Source organism: Electrona antarctica (genome assembly GCF_951216825.1).
Source record: "Electrona antarctica genome assembly, chromosome: 9".
Lineage (NCBI taxonomy): Eukaryota > Metazoa > Chordata > Actinopteri > Myctophiformes > Myctophidae > Electrona > Electrona antarctica.
This window is the reverse complement of record NC_136790.1, coordinates 41,577,702-41,599,244: the sequence shown is the minus strand read 5'-3', so window position 1 is coordinate 41,599,244 and position 21,543 is coordinate 41,577,702. Positions and strand designations below refer to the sequence as shown.

The 21,543-nt window shown below is 42.0% G+C and overlaps 1 protein-coding gene across 2 annotated transcripts in view; it reads left to right on the top strand.

Moving 5' to 3' along the window:
- Positions 1-15,098, top strand: part of LOC306930270 (pregnancy zone protein-like) — a 34,714-nt gene extending 19,616 nt beyond the window's left edge. The window contains exons 30-36 of one of the 2 annotated variants that reach the window (XM_079511138.1): positions 4,853-5,086; positions 5,217-5,341; positions 9,881-9,971; positions 10,106-10,174; positions 12,679-12,784; positions 13,762-13,819; positions 14,088-15,098. In XM_079511138.1, the coding sequence (XP_079367264.1) occupies positions 4,853-5,086; positions 5,217-5,341; positions 9,881-9,971; positions 10,106-10,174; positions 12,679-12,784; positions 13,762-13,796 (660 nt within the window). In that variant the 3' untranslated portion in view covers positions 13,797-13,819; positions 14,088-15,098. Of the gene's footprint in view, positions 1-581; positions 688-1,524; positions 1,588-2,413; positions 2,521-4,852; positions 5,087-5,216; positions 5,342-9,880; positions 9,972-10,105; positions 10,175-12,678; positions 12,785-13,761; positions 13,820-14,087 lie in introns of those variants that run through there. The other variant, XM_079511137.1, reaches the window with a different exon arrangement.
- Positions 15,099-21,543: the final 6,445 nt, after the last annotated feature.

The following is a 21,543-nucleotide window of genomic DNA, read 5'->3' as shown; positions in this document are numbered from 1 at the left end:
GAGTTGATCAAATGGGATCCCATTTTTGGGTACTGCATCGTCTATTCCTCGCTCAAATGTTTTCAAAATTTCAATGTTTAGCTGTAAATGGCATTGTGTGCGTTTACATGGCTGTCATGTTGGAAACGGCAGTAAATCAGCAGGGTGCAGCAGGTGCTCTGAGGCTTTGATTAGCCAGTGGAGTGGTCATTATCAAGAAATGACAGACCACTGAATTCAGCGATTGACCAATTGGAATCAAGCATTCAACCAAGCCGTGTAATAAGGGATATAAGATGGAAAAGCACCAGTCCTGGTACAATAGAAAGACCGGTCCTGGTACAATAGAAAGACTAGTCCTATTGGTCCTGGTACAATAGAAAGACCAGTCCTAGTGGTCCTGGTACAATAGAAAGACCAGTCCTAGTGGTCCTGGTACGATAGAAAGACCAGTCCTAGTGGTCATGGTACAATAGAAAGACTAGTCCTAGTGGCCCTGGTACAATAGAAAGACCAAGGAGGACTATTGGCATAGCGAGTATTATGACAATATAGTATGGTGAACTACGGTACAGTATGGTCAAATACATTTCTGCCAACAGTTAACACGAGGCACACCTGTCAACCACACCTTGGAGCTCATACAGAATGTCCCAGTTCTGAACCTGAAACCAGCACTGGTCAAGATCTACGATTACTACCAGCCGAGTGAGTACATAGTGTGACTAAACCCTGAGTGAGTACATGTGTGACTAAACCCTGAGTGAGTACATGTGTGACTAAACCCTGAGTGAGTACATATAGTGTGACTAAACCCTGAGTGAGTACATATAGTGTGACTAAACCCTGAGTGAGTACACAGTGTGACTAAACCCTGAGTGAGTACATAGTGTGACTAAACCCTGAGTGAGTACATGTGTGACTAAACCCTGAGTGAGTACATAGTGTGACTAAACCCTGAGTGAGTACATGTGTGACTAAACCCTGAGTGAGTACATAGTGTGACTGAGATGTAGGAGAGGTTTAACACTGTACTAGTATTGGGGGATGTGCATGCATTTTACAGTAGATTATTGTACAATTCTGACCTAGTATTGTAGGCAAATTGACAAAACATGCACTTTGCTTTTGTGTTCTGCATACAGTATATCGGCCATTTCCAAATTTGGGCACGGTTTGAGCCGATCTGTCCCCCTTTACTTCCATTATGAATAACTAATAATAAAACCTGTGGAAGGAGGTTTGCAGGTGCTACTGTATGTTGACCTACTGGCACAAGAAATGTGGCAGAAGCAGATTGCAAGATTGGCTCAGGGCAAAGACACACAGAAAATGTAATGGTTTGATTATAGTTGCATGCAGTTTATTATATCATGAGTATTGATCTAAAATGGTGTTAAGCTGTTGGTCAATCTAGGTTTGAGTTGTCCCATAATTTAAATCTGCGTTTTGAGTTGTTCCAATATCTGATTAAGGGACACCAAATGGAGGACTCTTCTGTCCTGTTGCTCTGAAGTAAACTCTCATGGTCTTGTTTTCACTCAGGTGACAACATGGAGACGGAATACAGCTATCCTTGTCAGTAACTATGCATGATGTAGCCAGCAGGTACAGACTATTTTACAAATTGATTCCTCAATGTGTGTTTACAGTAAAAGTGAGTCTTCTAAATGCATCCCTTTTTTTAAATATATAATTTATTGACCAATAAGTATCGATTTACTGCACATGGCATGCTCTACTACTACAGTGGTTCCCAGGGTGCGGTCCGGGGACCCCTAGGGGTCCTGGAGGGAGTTCCAGGGGGTCCCCAGCTAAATGTTTGGAACCAAATGGACCCTTATTGGTCTAACTCTGAGTGTACAAATGGACCCATTTGGTTCCATTTGTACACTCTCAGAGTTAAATTAACATTGATTTTACAATATACATTGGGCGTCTCGGAGATAGAAATGGGGGTCCGTAGCCTAATGCAGGTCAAACTGGGGGTCCTTGAAATTAAATGGGTTGAGAATCACTGCTAGAGACGTCAACATCTGCTCTCATGGCTGGTCTATAATGTCAATGTGGGGGTCCTTGACATGAAAAGCTTTGGGAACAACTTTGTAGTAGATCAGTGGTTCCCAAACTTTCGTTAATTTTTTTTAACTCTCCTAAAACTATCACTAGATGTCCTGTCCTGTCCCATGCCCATTTAAATACTGGGCAATTCTATTAACTTTTCCTCAAAATTTGCATATTGCAGTATATTGTAGCACTGTATCGACACTCTTCAAAATGAGTAATGGATATGATGTTTGCTTAACCCCTTTTTATAAATATAAATACGTGAATATTTTGAATTGCTCACAATGTCTTTATATATATATATATATATATATATATATATACACATACATACCACGTGTATTTTTTATTTATTTTTACTTTACAGGTGGAGTACTTGAAGAGAAACGTCGTCTCAACTTCTTCAACCTATAATTAAATCATGTATAATTGGAAATGTATCATGGAAGATAATAAAGTTGTGTTATCATGGAAGGTAGTGAATGTGTGTTTGTGCATATATACAGTACCTCACTTGTACAGCAACAAGTTTGCATTAAATTAAGTTGGTCTATGTAATGTATAAATGCATGGCATATACAGTAGTTGGGATGAATTACATGATGGTTTTTTAAAGTGACTGCAAATGCCAGCTTTTGGTTTTAGTTGGTTTACCAGGCTGGTCTTGCTGGTTTGTCAGTATAGTTGGTCAACTTCAGCTAAGCTATATTCTTCTGGTCGACCAGCTGACTGGCTGGAATGACCAACAAAGCCAAGCTACGCTATTACACCAGCAAGTGGCCTACAACTATGTTCCGCATAGTAGCCAGGGTATGGTTTACCTGGCTTTGTTTGTGCAGAAAAAATTAGCATGGTTGCTATGTTAACCCTGTTCACCCGGGTGTGATTTCATTACGTCATTACAACAGGGTGAACATAGCAACCATGCTCATTTTTTCTGCACAAAAAAGCCAGTTGTAGGAGTGGTTTACACCACTCAAAAATAACAATAAATGCACGTGATATATATATATATATATATATGAAGACATTGTGAGCAATTCAAAATATTCACGTATTTCTATTTATAAAAAGGGGTTAAGCAAACATCATATCCATTACTCATTTTGAACAGTGTCGATCCAGTGCTACAGTATACTGCAATATGCACATTTTGAGGAAAAGTTAATAGAATTGCCCAGTATTTAAATGGGCATGGGACAGGACAGGACATCAGTGATAGTTTTAGGAGAGTTAAACAAATAAACGAAAGTTTGGGAACCACTGATCTACTACAAAGTTGTTCCCAAAGCTTTTCATGTCAAGGACCCCCACATTGACATTATAGACCAGCCATGAGAGCAGATTTTGACGTCTCCAGCAGTGATTCTCAACCCATTTAATTTCAAGGACCCCCAGTTTGACCTGCATTAGGCTACGGACCCCCATTTCTATCTCCGAGACCCCCAATGTATATTGTAAAATCAATGTTAATTTAACTGAGTGTACAAATGGAACCAAATGGGTCCATTTGTACACTCAGTTAGACCCATAAGGGTCCATTTGGTTCCAAACATTTCGCTGGGGACCCCCTGGAACTCCCTCAAGGACCACTAGGGGTCCCCGGACCGCACCCTGGGAACCACTGTAGTAGTAGAGCATGCCATGTACAGTAAATCGATACTTATTGGTCAATAAATTATATATAAAAAAGGGATGCATTTAGAAGATACACTTTTACTGTAAACACACATTGAGGAATCAATTTGTAAAATAGTCTGTACCTACTACCTGCTGGCTACATCATGCATAGTTACTGACAAGGATAGCTGTATTCCGTCTCCATGTTGTCACCTGAGTGAAAACAAGACCATGAGAGTTTACTTCAGAGCAACAGGACAGAAGAGTCCTTAATTTGGTGTCCGTTAAGCAGATATTGGAACAACTCAAACGCAGATCTATGGGACAACTCAAACCTAGATTGACCAGCAGCTTAATCACCATTTTAGATCAATGCTCATGATATAATAAACTGCATGAAACTATAATCAAACCATTCAATGTCTTTGCCCAGAGCTAATCTTGCAATCTGCTTCTGCCAAATTTATTGTGCCAGTAGGTCAACATACAGTCAACCTCCTTCCACAGGTTTTTATTATTAGTTATTCATAATGGAAGTAAAGGGGGACAGATCGGCTCAAACCGTGCCCAAATTTGGAAATGGCCGATATACTGTATGCAGAACACAAAATTGTTGTCAATTTGCCTACAATACTAGGTCAGAATTGTACAATAATCTACTGTAAAAATGCATGCACATCCCCTAATACTAGTACAGTGTTAAACCTCTCCTACATCTCAGTCACACCATGTACTCAGTCAGGGTTTAGTCACATGTACTCACTCAGGGTTTAGTCACACGTGTACTCACTCAGGGTTTAGTCACACATGTACTCACTCAGGGTTTAGTCACACATGTGTTCAATTTTTTTTAAATATGAAATGGTTCATTCATTGTTAATCTGTGGTAACTGAACTGAGCTAGGTGGTGTGATATTGCACTGATCAGCTTCTTGCATAATGTAGACTTCCTCCTGTGCCGCCCTCTTCCCCACTGCTCTGTTAGTCGGTAAACACAGATGCTGCGTTCAGATGGTGAAGATGTGGTGAAATTCAAACATAGAAGTAGGCTTGTAGAGCACAGTAAGATCAATCCCACGGTTCACACGGCCTGTCTGGTGATTTACATCAGAACAGCACTGTTCAGCTGGTCAACAAGCCCTGTACGTGGCAGACTGATTTCAGAGGTGGTTTGTGTGCTTTGTAGGACACGGTAGTGGCTATTCAGGCCATGGCTCGCTTCCTCCCTCTGGTCATCAACGAGTACCCCATTTACTCCAACCCTGAGGCCTCCAGCACTCTGACGGTCAAATCCTCCAGCGGTGAAGAGATCTTCAATGTGAATAGCACCAACCAACTGCTCTACCAGGAGAGGGCGCTGCACATTGTGAGCGGAGTGTACAGCCTGGAGATCAAGGGCACTGCATTGGTCGCAGCGCAGGTCAGCTCACCATCTATGAAGTTATTAACCGTCCTATACATAATTACAAATGGCCTAAAAACAAGCCATGTAGAATAAGCCATTTACTCTTCATGACTGTAGAAATGAAATTCCTCTTCCGTTTCCTCAGATATCTCTTAACTACAACATCCCGACACCAGTTGAGGAAAGCAGTTTGTCCATCAAGGTCACACCTGAGGCCGACTGCAGCAGCAACTCTCTGACACGGACAATGACTCTGAAACTTCACAGCCTGTAACAGTGGCGGAAGTACCTGATGGTGGGCCCCGGTGCGAGAATATTTTGTGGGCCCCCCACCACCGCCATAAACAAGTGTGCGTGCGTGCGCACGCACGCACACACGCACACACACACACACACACACAATAGGTATAGACTAACATTACAGGTGAGGTGACCGGCCACACAATTAAATTATTCAATTCAATTCAAAGGGGCTTTATTGGCATGAGAACATATGGTACAGCATTGAGTAAACAGAGCCACACACACTCATCATTTAAACCAGCCTTTCAGCACCAGCTGCCAAACTCAGTGTCCATATAATCAATAAACAACCTGCCCTGACCAAACAAAACTACCACAGCCTGATGTCTCCAAACTATCAAACATTCAAATATAGCATACACTAACAAAGCTTGTACAAAGATTATATATTCCACTTCCACAGTATGTCCATAGCATAACCATCAAGAAAAACACAGCTCATTATATGCCTTACAAAACCACAGCATTAATGAATGGAATGGATGTGGCTGTTGCCAGAGTACTCACTCATTAGAAGCCTAGAAGGTCACCTTACGGGCCTTGTACTCAGCAAAGTCATTGATGAGGCTGCTCAGGTCCAAAGCCCTCGCTCTGCAGTTCTCAATAGAAAGCGTAGCCAGTCCACTGAGTCTCTCTTGTCCCATGCTGCTCCTTAAATAAGTCTTTATCAACTTGAGCTTGGAGAATGAGCGCTCTGCACTCGCTACAGTGACAGGTATGGTGAGATATAACATTAACGCAGTGCAAACATCAGTAAATGATGCTGCCATGGTGCTGTTTTCCACAATAAGCATCTTAGCCATATCCTTCACAGTTGGCTCTTTTGCTATTTCAGACTTGAAGCAGGCTCTGAATGCAAGGAGTTGATCAGGGAAACTTGAGGATAAATCCCTGCTGTAGTGGTCCGCGAGGCGCCGTGCGTCCTCGTGAAGTGCGTCATCCTGCGCTTTGTTCAGTGTGCCCGGGTGGATAGCGTGGAACACCTCGTTAGTTTCACGCATAGAAATGAACCTCTGTGAAAGCTGGCTGATAATGATGTCCAGGCTGGCGTTGAAGACATGTATTCTGAAGCAGCTTTCACCATCAGCAAGCCTTTCGTCTTCACATAGTTCATCAAAGTGGCGTTTCACTCTTCTATTGCGTGTATTCACGAACTCGCTCTGTGCTCCCCATTTTGCTGCAACATTTTGAGCGGTGCGCTTGACCTCGTCAAAGCCCTCTCGGTATTCAGAGAGGGTCTGAATTATTTTGGAGAGGTGTACAACTGCTTTATGCAGGTCTACATCTTTTGCTTGCAACATTTGAGACACTGCATTCACATTTTCCAGTATTTTGGTTTGCTGTATGACTAGGAAAATAAAGCTGAAATTTTCCATTTTCTTTTTCAAGGCTGTAGCTTCATCACGTTCCTCTTTTTTTGTGCCCACGAGGTTGATTTTAGCTAAAGCTTTCATGATATCTACATAACGGTACCTCAGGGCATTAAGGGCATCATGCCTTGAGGACCACCTAGTGGGGCAGAGACGTTTTAGAGTAACATTAGCATGCTCTGAGCGTTCAGATGAAATTAGACCAGTAAGGAGCGACCATCTCTTAATACTTTGGCCAAAAAATACATAAATACACTCCACAGTGTCATAGAATTGACGCATCTCTGGTACATTTTTAACAGAGTCATTTAGAGTCAGATTCAAGTTGTGTGCAGCACAGTGCACATATTTGGCAAGCGGCTCCATCTCCATGATCCTGGCCTGCACACCGGAATATACTCCACTCATGTTAGCCGCGCCGTCGTATCCTTGGCCCCTGCATTTGCTCAAGTCAAATCCGTTACGCTGTATGGCACCCACAATTTTCTTCTGCAGCTCATGGGCTGATGTTTCCTCTGTTGTCTCGAAACCTAGAAAAGCCTCCTTTATCAGGATATCTTTAGCGTTGTTGTTTTCATCCTGCTCGATAATCACATACCTATAAAGCTGGCTCATCTGGTCTATTTTAGAAATGTCCTGGGTTGTGTCCATAATAACAGAGAAAAATGGAGCACTTTTTATTTCCTCTTGAATATCGCACTGCACCCGTTTTGCAATAATGTAGATTATTTCGTTTTGAATGCCATGACTCAAGTATTTAAGAGAACCTTGTGGTCGCGCAATAAGTTATTTTAGAACTGGATCATAACATGCTAAAAGCTGTATTATACTGAGAAAGTTCCCGCTGTTAGGCTGTCCAATTTTCTCCCTGTGTCCTCTAAAAGACAAGCTACAAGTGGCCAGAGTGATTGTAACATTGATAATACGCTCAAGTACCTGTCTCCAGTAATTGGCAGCATTTCTCACGTCTTTCTCCATATCTGCGTCAATTCTCTCGTTTCTCTTCCAATTTTCATATATGATACACGCTCCGGTATGAATCTGAGATTGTGCATGTGAGTCAATCCTGTCAGATAAATGTTGCCAGTCCCGTACTCCTTTGACCCACGCATCACTGTAGAAAGGTGCACTCCGGTCAGCAAACAACCAGCACGGCTCACAATAGGCACAGTCCAACGTGGGCGAATAACAGAGCCATGATCTCGGTATTTTGATACCTGCCTTGGTAGTGGTGGTGTAGTATTTTTCAGAGAAACACCTTTTTTTTTCGTCTCTGGGAAATGGTCCGGTAGGCCTACATGAACCCGTTGCTATTATATAGCTTTTTGTCTTGGCGTCGGGAGGCCGGCGAGTGATGTCGTAGAGTCCTCGATCTGTGCTGGGCATTCGGGGGGGATCAATAGGCTCTGCTGCTGCAACAGGTTCACTGGTGGCGGGTACACTGGGCACAGTGACAGTCACAGAGTCCGCCGACTCTGTCTCCTTCTGACCGCCTGGAGAAGTGGGACGGGGCACGGGGGTGATAAAATAAATTAATATGATAAATACCTTTTATATAATCAGAATTATGTTTGTTATTTACAGCTAGGCGACGTGACGTCCGTACCTGTTACCGTACGGGGCGGTTGGGTCGAACTCGTTGGCCACTCCGACCGCTGAGGCTGGGGTGGTGGCGCCGGCGGGGAAGAAGAACGAGCAGAGCCCGGGGGGGGAGTCTCCTCCTGGCCGCCTGGAGAGGCTGGACGGGGCCACCGGCCACGGCACGGGGGTGATAAAATAAATTAATATGATAAATACCTTTTATAATCAGAATTATGTTATTTACAGCTGAGCTAGGCCACGTGACGTCCGTACCTGTTACCGGACGGGGCGGTTGGGTCGAACTCGTTGGCAACTCCGACCGCTGAGGCTGGGGTGGTGGCGGGGAAGAAGAACGAGCAGAGCCCGGGGGGGAAGTCTCCTCCTGGCCGCCTGGAGAGGCGGGAGCCGCGGGAAGTTGGGCAGCTTCTGGTGGGGCTGGCGCTTCATTTGTAGAGGCACCGCTGCTAGCGTTTGCCTGGGGCTGGGTAGGCTGCTGTGTTGTAAAAAACTTGTCTAATTTTGTCATTTTAGCTATACGCTCATCGCGCTCCTCTTTTTGCTTCCTCTTTTCATTACCACTTTTATGCTTTTTTGACTGTGTTGGAATCTTGTTGTTGTTCTTGTCGTTCTTCTTAGACATGATGATGATGCTAGGCGCTAGCTTTACTAGCTAAGCTAAGAAGCACAGTATACACTAGCCAGCCTAGCCTAGGCTGCACTTTTTGTGTCAACATTAACTTCCACATCCATTCCATTCGCGCTTTGTTTTTTTTGAAAGGGGAACTGACTGACATCATTCATTTCCACGACTCGTGATTGACAGTTCAGGTATCAAGGTGATTGGACAAATTATCATTACTCCTCCCACTGCTAAACGGGCCCAGCCACTCTCTCAGCGTTTAACCCCTTACCGACCGGCCACAGCTATTTCATTCACAAAACAGGGGCCCGGCGTCAGCTGTTTCTTTTCTTTTTTTTCCTTCCCCTTCATGGGCCCCTTGGGGGGCTGGGCCCCGGTGCAATGCACCTGTTGCACCGTCGATAAAATCGCCACTGGCCTGTAAGGATCACCTGTAGAGACGGAACCACAACCATGTCAAGTATACATTACGTTAAATGTAACCATTATAGAGCGTCGCAGTCCCGCCCCCTCGAGAGACCCGGAAAAGAAATCCCCCGTTCATTTTCCTCGTAGACTTTTCAGAACGTATTTATTTAAAGACGTTTACGCCGTGGACAAAGCCAACTCTTGTCGTGACAAATCATGACAATAAACACAATGTTTTGGGCCAAACAAAGAAAAAAACGGCAGGTTTTTGTTGTTTTTCTTCTTTGTAATTATGTGTTTCATTCATTTCCTGGGCCTGGCGCCGTCATGAAAGGGGGCCGGACTGCGACGCTCTATTGACGACAAAGAAATCCCCACTAATTATGAGAATTATGAAAAAATGAATAGGCAATATTATTGTATATTCAAACATCCAAAAGCTTCCCAAAACCTCCCCCCAAAATACTTGAATTAGAAATGATGTTTTAACATGTTCTACCCACACAGATATACTGGAAATGAAACTACTTCAAACATGGTGTTGGTTGATGTAGCGATGCTTTCTGGATTCATCCCACACCCAGAGTCCTTGAAAAAGGTGAGTCATTCTAAACATGTTTGACTTGGTGAGAACTTTTAATTGTAGACGTTAACATTCCAACACATGGGTAAAATATGATGACCAATACAGAGGTAATGGATGATAACCAGTTTAATATGGTTTCTTCACAGCTGAAAAAGGCTCTGCTGGTGGATCTTCTAGAGCAAAAGGATGACCACGTCATTCTGTATCTAACAGAGGTGAGAGTGTTGGGGGGAGGTAGGATAAGTAAGGGATAATGTCTGCTTATAGGTGGTCACATTGTAGGGAGATAATTCACCGACAGGGCGTTTATAACCACCGACGTGAAGCGTCACCCTGAAGGTGAATTATATCCCTACAATGACCACCTAGGCAGACATTATCCCACTTAATACACAGCTACTTAATGCATTAATTACCGTAAGTTAGGAAATGCCTCGTTCTGTTGTGGGTCAATTTATTAAAGTATTCCACAAGTGTTGCGCTGGCTGGCGTCTGCCCAGTGGAAAACAAGGAACTGAGTTGATCAAATGGAATCCCATTTTTGGGTACTGCATTGTCTATTCCTCGCTCAAATGTTTTCAAAAACATTTTTGAGAGCAATGTTTAGCTGTAAATGGCATTGTGTGTGTGTGTTTACATGGCTGTCATGGTGGAAACGGCAGTAAATCAGCAGGGTGCAGCAGGTGCTCGGAGGCTTTGATTAGCCAGTGGAGTGGTCATTATCAAGAAATGACAGACCACTGAATTCAGCGATTGACCAATTGGAATCAAGCATTCAACCAAGCCGTGTAATAAGGGATATTATAAGATGGAAAAGCACCGGTCCTGGTACAATAGAAAGACCAGTCCTAGTGGTCCTGGTACAATAGAAAGACCAGTCCTAGTGGTCCTGGTACAATAGAAAGACTAGTCCTAGTGGTCCTGGTACGATAGAAAGACCAAGGAGGACTATTGGCATAACTAGTATTATGACAATATATATGTAATCAGTGGGACAGTCCCACTGGGACTCGGAACCAATACGTTTCATAGCACCACCCCCTCAGCTCAGCATATAGGGTAGCTGGCCATGCATAGGGAATAGGCGGTGTTTTACCCAGGTTGTTTCCTGTTCCAGTCAGGCTGTTGGGTGGTGTTTTGTTTGTGCTCGTAGCATCGAGGTAAGCTCTTGGTTTTTACTAATATAGGGTTACCTGTCTCTAGGTTGATTTATGTCAACAACCTCCAGTTTATTTATGCTTTATTATTTTTCTTCGTCAGAAACTGTGGAGCTCTGATCTAGTGACAGCCCTGTCAGCGTGTGTGTGTGTGTGTGTGTGTGCACAGTTCAGAGAAACCAAGGTAGGCTTGCCTCATACCGCAACAGCACAAACGAGCCGTTACGTTAAATTGTCTCCCAGTTAATTATGCAAATGCTTGTCTCGTTGTTAGACGCAGCGGTGAACGAGCCGGCTAGTGTGTGCGTGCGTGTGTGTGTGTGTGTGTACACACCAGAGTCTTGAGGTAGGCTTCCGTCCGTATTGTGACAGCATAAAAGTTTGTGTTTGATGAATGACGTGTGTCCTCATGATACGTTTGTTACACAGACGGTGTTTCTACCCAGTAATACACTGACAAGAGCCTGACTAACGTGGTGTCCGTTGTGCGTGTAAGCCTACACACCAGAGTTTAGAGGTAGGCTTGCGTCCATACTGCGACAGCATAGCAGTCTTTGTTAAGTAAAATGCAAATCCTCATGATATGTTTATATTAGTCCTCATGACGTTTATATTACACAGACTGTGTCCCGACCGAGCAAACACTGACTGTTTTACCAACAACCTGGATGCCCTGATCACCTTAACAGGGTATGTGCTAATTAGCAGTACAAAGTACATTTAATGCATGTCATGTATGATTGTTTGGCTACATCAGCGTTGTACTCAGAATCTGAGTCTGAGTACAACCATGAAAGCACTTTAATTCCATTACAGATTGGACCTCATACTGTGAACCGCTGTTCTTTTTTTGTTTTGAATTCAAGTCTATGCTATGCTGCTATAGTTTTTATATTGGTTTTGTACTAGATCACGCCCAAGTGGTGTTATATAATGGTCCTCACTTTTACTGCTCTAACCAAAGTGTTAACTAGTTAACCGCCAAAGACGGATACAGTGGTTCAAGGATTATATTGCAGGGTTGCACTCAAGGACTACTGTCCTTTTTTACAGTGTGGTGTTCTTTTTGGCTTTTAGCCTTTTAGTATTATTTTGCAGTGTTTAATGCCAACCATATTTGGCTCTGAGTGATATTGGGTTTCTTTGCAGTGCTTAACTGTGTGTCTATGGACATAGGAACTGAGTGCATCCTAGTGCAATTGATTCAAATCCCTTTTATCTGTGTAGTGGAAGACTTGATAACCTTTTATTGGTAACGCTGTGAATAGTGAATATACGTTTTAAAGGAAATGTCAATACTGTGAATAGTGAATATACGTTTTAAAGGAAATGTCAATACTCTGTACTTTCTCCGAATAAAGTTATATTCCCATGAAGCAACCGACAATTATTGTTCACTCAACTGAACACTTACCTTCATATGTATTCCGGGTCTCCCACCCTGTAATTGGGAGTGGCGTAGTATCACTGTGACATTAGGAGTACGTAGCGACTCCATCTGGTTACATATATATATATATATATATAGGGTACAGTATGGTCAACTACATTTCTGCCAACAGTTAACACGAGGCACACCTGTAAACCACACCTTGGAGCTCATACAGAATGTCCCAGTTCTGAACTTGAAACCAGCACTGGTCAAGATCTACGATTACTACCAGCCAAGTGAGTACATAGTGTGACTAAACCCTGAGTGAGTACATGTGTGACTAAACCCTGAGTGACTACATGTGTGACTAAACCCTGAGTGAGTACATGTGTGACTAAACCCTGAGTGACTAAACCCTGAGTGACTACATGTGTGACTAAACCCTGAGAGTACATGTGTGACTAAACTCTGAGAGTACATGTGTGACTAAAACCTGAGTGAGTACATGTGTGACTAAACCCCAAGTAACCTTTTTGCAAGATAAATTGAGATTCTGGGATGTAAATCACAGTCGTTTCTTCTACTTAATGGCTTTGCTTCAGTAACAATGAATTCATATTGAATTATACAAGTAAGACGCGCAAACGCGGGAAGCGAACGCAGCTCGTAAATTGCAAAAACAACAATTAGAATAAATTACGTAATTTTTTAAGGTTTTTTTTTTTTTAAGTTTTTCCTTAAAGTTTTTCCTTTTTAAGTTTTTTTTGTGTGTGTGTGTGTGTGTGTGTGTGTGTGTGTGTGTGTGTGTGTGATACAGCTGCGCCCTCTGGTGGTGGGCGGGTGGTGTTACAGTGTGACACACACACAGACGTGATCTGCTGGGTCTCATAGTAAATGCTCACTGCGTTCGCAATTATTCAATAGTGTTAGACTGTACATATTTTTGCCCGGAAACTCACTATATGTGCATAATGTCCATATTAGATATAGATTCAGATGTTACATATTAAGTTAACTAAGCAATCTCACAGTTACCAGTTTCTTTCTAGAAGGTTGCATTGAGCATGCCTGGGGAGGAGGGAGGGGCGGAGCACGCAGAGTTTGTTAGGTTGTGATTGGTTGAGATATGGTTCTATTCTTCTCCTCTTCGGCCTATCAATCCAAGCAGCTCCACCTCAGGCTCTCTAGTATAAGAAGAGTTGGTCTGTGTCAGTTCTCCACAACTGCTCCAGGATATCAATAATTTCTGATCAGATCTGACTGTGTACTTCAGGTGAAGATGAACTCTATCAACCTCAACTCTGCTGAACAGGAGGAACACAAAGACCATGGTATGTTACTTGCCGCTTTCACCCGTCATATATTGAATGTTTCAATCTTCCATTTTGTTTCATAGTAATTTGTTTCTCACAGTGAATTTGTAAATAGAAGTGATTGTAGTAATACCTAACCCTGTATACTAGACTGTATTAGTGCAATTAAGGGCTGTTGTATATTGAATGTATTGTTACTGTATAATGATTTGCTATTTTCTTATATTTATTTGTGTATTTCTTTATTAACCTTTTTTGACCTTTCCAATCCATGTCTTACCAACAGTAAGTGAACATAGAAGCTTGGCTAAACAAAAAAAACATGGCTGTGACCAGTGTGGACAACGCTACCATTACATGTCTGCCCTTAAAAGACACCAGAGAATTCACACTAGAGAGAAACCCTATGGATGTGATCAGTGTGGACAACACTTCTCTCAAATGTTTGACCTTAAAAGACACCAGAGAATTCACACTGGAGATAAACCCTATGGATGTGATCAGTGTGGACAGAACTTCACTTTAATGTCCCACCTTAAAGGCCACCAGAGAATTCACACTGGAGAGAAACCCTATGGATGTGATCAGTGTGGACAACACTTCTCTGACATGTCTACCCTTAAAAAGCACCAGAGAATTCACACTGGAGAGAAGCCCTATGGATGTGATCAGTGTGGACAACAGTTCTCTATGATGAACAATCTTAAAAAACACCAGAGAATTCACACTGGAGAGAAACCCTATGGATGTGATGAGTGTGGACAACACTTCTCTCAAATGTCAAGTCTTAAAAGACACCAGAAAATCCACACTGGAGAGAAACCCTATGGATGTGATCAGTGTGGACAACACTTCTCTGAAATGTCCAGCCTTAAAAAGCACCAGAGAATTCACACTGGCGAGAAACCCTATGGATGTGTTGGGTGTGGACAACACTTCTCTGAAATGTCCAGCCTTAAAAATCACCAGAGAATTCACACTGGAGAGAAACCCTATGGATGTGATGAGTGTGGACAACACTTCTCTCAAATGGCAAGTCTTAAAAGACACCAGAAAATCCACACTGGAGATAAACCCTATGGATGTGATCAGTGTGGACAGCACTTCTCTGAAATGTCCCACCTTAAAAGCCACCAGAGAATTCACACTGGGGTGTGATTCAAATTATGTGGAAGTACACACTGGATTTAAAGTAGTTGTGGTCAGTGTGGTTAAGAGTTTTACTGCTTCAAGCCACCACTCGTCACGTCATGAGCACACACACACACACACACACACACACACACACACACACACACACACACACACACACACACACACACACACACACACACACACACACACACACACACATATATATATATATATATATATATATATATATATATATATGAAAGATAAGCCTGGTTAGTGTGAACAGTATGATAAGATCTCAATAATGGAAGGACGAGAAACACACTGTTTTAAACACAATCTATGTAATAGTATTTCTTATTCATGGAGTTGTTTTGATTGATTGATTTATTAACAGTTTGCAGAATTTCAGTACATGTCAAGTACAACTCAATACAAAGACTGTTAACACATTTTGTGCCCAAAACGTCTGTGGACGTCCTGGGTATTACCGCACGTGCATAGCCCAAGACGTCTGTGGACGTCTTTGGAAAAAAAAATATATATTTTTATTTCTTTTTTATTTCTTTTTTTTATTAAAGAAAAATCAACTTTTCTTTTTTTTCTTTTTTTTTTAACACGTGGTGCCAAAGTTTGTGTTTTCGCCATTGAGAATGCATTTGGCGTTTAAATTAAATAACTCAAACTATAAAACATTTCAAAGTAAAAAGTTCCAGCATGTGTCTCCACAGTCAGCTGAATTATAAAAAATGTGAATGGATTTTCTAGGTGAAAGTGATTATGGGCAGTTTTGCGTGGGCTCTCAATGTGTACTGTGAGTGAATGACACCATAAAGCAGTGTTCTGTTTATTTTGTGTTACATGTAAATAAGTAGTGCAGTCACGAATAAAGGTAAGCAAACAAGTCAAGAGGAGTTTTTTGAGCTTTTGTTTATAGGAGTACTGTGTGTGTGTGTGTGGTAATTTCAGTCAATCATATGGACTACTGTTTGGAAGGCAACAACACACCTTGTAATGTAGGAGCAGATAACAGTTTTGCCAGTAGTGGAAAAAGTACTCACACTTTCTACTTACTGTAGAAAGTATCAATGCTGCAATATAGAAATACTCTGTTACAAGTAACAGAGTGTTACAAGTAACAGAGTATGGAAAACTGTTTGATTGCTTGTATTAACTGAGCAATTAGCAGTGATATAGAACAACAATAGAATGTTGAAATGTAGTCGAAAAATGCATTTCAGAATTATATACCAATGATAAATCCAACATAAAAAATCCCCATACCAACTAATAGTACTGTCAACACAACAGTAAGGCTAGAGAATCCCAAAACATTGCCTCATCTGAGCCCACATTCCATCAATGGTAATGCAGATCACACCTGTACACACTGCTTCACATAGACACACCGTGTCCATGTAGAGATCAGTGACAATGGAAATGGCCCCATTAGGCTTACTGATCATAAACCCTTTCAGTTGTAAATTATCTATTACACTCTCCACTCTAACAAGTGGAGATCTCTTAATTCAGGAGTAAATGCACTCAAAGAGAACAATCATCTCCCCTCAGAGGGGGAAAGAATGGTGAACATGTTTTATACCTTTGTCTGAACTGATCAAAGCTGTTTGGACTTGGACATCTCAAGTCGTAATGAGGGAACACATCACAGCAGGCTATCTATGACTTATACAGTTATACCTACATATACTCCACATTTCACCTTTTTCTGCTAACCATTCTGCATGTCATGTGTAAAATAAACAACACTATATTCACGTCCTGTACACAAATGAGTCTCTCCCACCTCCATTCTTGTTATCCAAACAGAGCCATTGAGACACTTTCTATTGTACATAAAACCAAAAACTTGATAGGATTCAACAATGAGTGTTACTATGTACATATGATCTGGAGCTGTCCAGTAATCAGACATTTCTGGGAGGACGTGAAGGAAGATATCTGTAAAATTATGGGTTATCATATAGAGTTTTCATCATTACACTGTATAGGCCTACTGGCTGCTGATGTGGGAAATATACGAAAAAATACAATGTCAAACTGATTAGTACTACTTCTGTATATTGCAAGAGAGAGAGAGCATTCTCAAGGTCTGGGTTGCCAGAGAACCACCTTCATTATCAGACTGGTATGAAGCAGTGTTAAGGATAATACCCTTAGAAAAGCTTACATATGTCATACATTGCAACTATCAAGGCTTTGTAAATGTCTGGCAACCACTCATAAATGAGTGAAGAGGTGTGTTGGGCCCTGTACCTTTTAATGTACAGGGCCTCTTTTATATATATATATATATATATATATATATATATATATATATATATATATATATATATATATATATGTGACCAGATGGACACTGATGATACTTTTGGAATAAGAACCAAAGTTCATAGACTAGGACTACGCCACTCTCAATCGGTGAGAGACCCGTATTCAGTATTTACTCTTGTAACCAAAATCCCCATGCAAGGTACTTTATAGACGACAGAGGCTTTTCTGTGTACAATCACTAGATCAACTTTTATTCACAATTTCACATAATACAGATAGCAAAACCTTCATAAGTGTTGTATTTCAATTACTTGACCGGAGGGACAATATAGCACTTCTCATAATATAACCTGCAAACTGTTAAGATAAGATATAAATCACTGCAAACTGTTATGAGAATAACATATAAATCGCTGCAACTGTTACGAGAATAAGATATAAATCACTGCAACTATCATGGCACTGCGACTTATGTTGCGCACACAAAACACTTGCTGACTGTTAGTCAAAAGGTAAAATCACACTAGAAGTGGGGAAGGGGGGTAACAACGGTCATTCAGTAAAAGATACAGTAAAGGGGGTTTCTTTCAATAATGTTATAAAATACTGGAGGCACTGTAGAGCATGGAAACAATGAAAAACAAACTAAAACTGAGGAAAAGAGTATTGTTTGGCAGCACGCACACATGTAGTCAACAGTAACCGAATACAGGAAGTGATGCTTCTCTTGTTTTACAAGCAGTCTGCAGAGGTGGAATGAATCGGCAGTGCAACAGTGCCATCTACTGGAGAAACTATTGGAAAACTACTGCATATTACAACACTCCCACTTAGTTTTCAATAACATTAAGTCCCTTTAAATAATATTACAGAGCTGTGCTCTCCTTCACAAATAATGTCAAACAACAAAAAACATTTTTCTTTTACATTGTTTTCACTGGAACTCTTTTATTTTGTTTACAATGATTTCACTGGAACTCTTTTTCACATTTTTCTTTTTTAGAATTGCATTGATCAGGCAGCGTTCGGCGTACACCTGTCAAGCATAAATAACCACTTTACTTTAAATAAGGAAAAGTCCAATCTCTCCTCTGAAATATTCAAACTTCTGTCTAGGCAGTGGTTTGGTAAAGATATCCGCTTTCATGTCATTTGTTGGACAATATTGCAGTTCTATTTGTCCATTCTGCACACATTCACGGATGTAGTGGTAGCGAAAGTCTATGTGTTTGGTCCTGGAGTGGTTCACAGGATTCTTCGCGATTGCGATGGCTCCTTGGTTGTCTTCCAGGATCACTGTGGACATAGCTTCCACTCCGAGATCACTCAGTAATCTTTTCAGCCAGACTCCTTCTTGAGCGGCTTGACTGAGTGCGATGTACTTGAAACTCAACACAAAACCCTCCACTCAGTAGAAAGACGTTGCCTGGTCATGCTGATCTCCAGCCCAGTCAGCATCTGAGAATCCAATCAAAGCTCCAGAGTCTGATTGCTCATACTTGAGAGCAAGGTTTGCTGTCCCTTTCAAGTATCGAAGTATCCTCTTCACAGCAGTCAGATGTGCAGCATCTGGATTTGCATTGAACTTTGACACAGCACTCACTGCTTGAGCTATGTCTGGTCTTGTGGCCATTGCAGCATACAGCAGACTTCCCACCATTGACTGATAGGTATGCTGGTCCACTGGCTTACTGACACCATCACTCTTCCTCAACTTGACGTTGGCATCAGCAGGAGTTGCCACAGGATTTGCATTATCCATTCCATATTTCTGAAGTATTCCTTCAATGTAACGCTTCTGATGAAGAATGACACGGTTCTTCTCTTTATCTTGGATCACAGAGATGCCCAGGATATAGGACAGCTCTCCCATGTCTTTCATCTTGTAGCACTCCTTGAGAGCCTCTCAGTTGACTCCGTTATCAGAATCAAATCATCGACGTAAACTGCGAGTATCTCAAGCTCTTTTCTTGATCTCACAAACACGCAGGGGTCTGATGTGCTCTGCTTGAATCCGATTTCCATCATGAACTCTGTGAAAGCCTTGCTCCAGCAGCGAGGAGACTGCTTCAGTCCATAGATTGATTTTTTCAGTTTGCATACCAGGCGTTCCTGCCCTGGTTTGATGTAGCCCTCTGGCTGCTCCATGTAGATTTCCTCTTCCAGATGTCCATTAAGAAATGCAGTTACAACATCCATCTGGTGTACATGTAGATTGTTTTGAATGGCAAAGGACAATAATGTACGAATAGAGCTGAAACGTACTACTGGTGAAAACGTTTCATCATAGTCAGCACCATACAACTGTGAGTAGCCCTTGGCAACGAGCCTGCACTTGTATCTCTCCACTCTTCCATCACTATGATGCTTGACTCTGAACACCCATCTCGATCCTACTGCCTTTCTTTCTCTTGGTAAATCCACCAAGTCCCACGTCTCATTTTCCAGCAGTGACTCATATTCCAAGTCAGCCGCCTCCTGCCATTCTTTTGCATTTGGACTCACCAATGCTTCTTTCAGTGTGATTGGCTCTGTCACACAACACATATTGGCATAATGATCAACAGTCACTATATCGGCAAACTCATCATATCCAAATCTCCTTGGAGCATTTCTTATTCTGCCGCTTGTTCTGACAGTGCTGTCAACTGTGACCTCATCATGTTGTGTTTCACTCTCATCTGTTTGTATGATTATCTCGTTCTCTGAACAGGGTACTTTCACTTCCTGCTTCCAGTTGAAGTTTGATTCATCGAAGATGACATCACGACGGATTAGAATCCTCCTCTTCTCTTCATCATACAGGCGATATCCCTTGGCATTGTTTGCATATCCCACGAAACGAAGCTTCACAGCCTTTTTGTCCAGTTTCCTTCTTTCTTCATCTGGGATATGTGCATAAGCAATACAGCCAAACACCTTCATGTGACTCATGTCAGGTTTCTTCCCACACCATCTCTCGTAGGGTGTCTCGTCCTTCAGAACAGCTGTGGGCAGCCTGTTCTGTATGTAAGATGCGGTGGCTACAGCCTCTGCCCAGAACATCTTTGGCAACTTAGCATGTGACAGCATGCTTCTAGCTGCTTCAACTAATGTCCTATTTTTTCTTTCTGCAACACCATTTTGCTGTGGTGAGTGAGGTACAGTCATTTCATGGTGGATGCCTTGAGACTTCAAATATTCTTGAAACTCCTTTGATGTGTACTCACCACCATTATCTGTCCTCAGCCTTGTGACGCTCAGACCAGACTCATTTGAGAATATTCTCTCAAATTCCTTGAATTTGTTTATCACCTCATTCTTCTGTTTTATGAAGTATACCTTGCAGCATCTTGTGTAATCATCAATGAAAGTCACAACATAATTTGCTCCACTTATGGATTTGGTCTGCATGGGACCACAGACATCACTGTGAATCAGCTGCATCTTGCGTTTGGAACGGATTCCTCCAATCGACTTGAATGGCTTCTTAGCCAACTTGCCTTCCACACATCCTTCACAGAAGGGAATCTCATTTTCTGCAGAGAAGTTCACTCCGTTAACCAGATCTTTGAGTTCCTTAAGCTTGGTGGTGTGACCAAGGCGCTGGTGCCACAGGCTGGCTGCTACTGAAGCACTGTGATAGACAGTTTCACTTCCTTTAATATCCAGCTGATATAGTCCATCAGCTCTTTGTGTTCCCATTCCTTGAAGTGTTCCATTTCTTCCACGTATGTTGCAACGAGACTTTCTGAACTGCACTGTATTCCCTTTCTTCGTAGCAGCTCCCACTGAGAATACATTCCCAGACAGCTTTGGAACATACAGCACGTCATACATTGTGACATTTTTTACATCACTTGATTTGAAAGTCATTTTCATGTTGACATTTCCAATTCCTAGGGCGTCAACCATCCTGCCGTCACCCAGTTTCACAGACTGTGCTTTTGTGAATTGCTGGTATTCTTGAAGAATTTCTTTATCACACGTCATGTGTTTTGATGCTCCAGAATCAATTACCCATTCAGCCTGTTGTGGTCTGTCACTGTTTGCCTCTCTGATCACGAAGGCACTTTCAGAGGAATCTTCTTCATCCTCACACATCATGTGCTTGGCCTTGTGGAATTTATTTTTTGGTTTATTTTTCCAGGTCGGACAATCACGTTTTAAGTGGCCTTCTTTCCCACATTTGTAACATCTCCACGTGCTTCTGTCTGCTGCTCCCACTGTGTTGGAGCTATCCTGCACATTTCCCCGAAATTGTGATGACATGGCTGATGCACCTCCTGACATAGCACCACTGAAATCATTAGCATTCACTCGCTTTTGCTCTT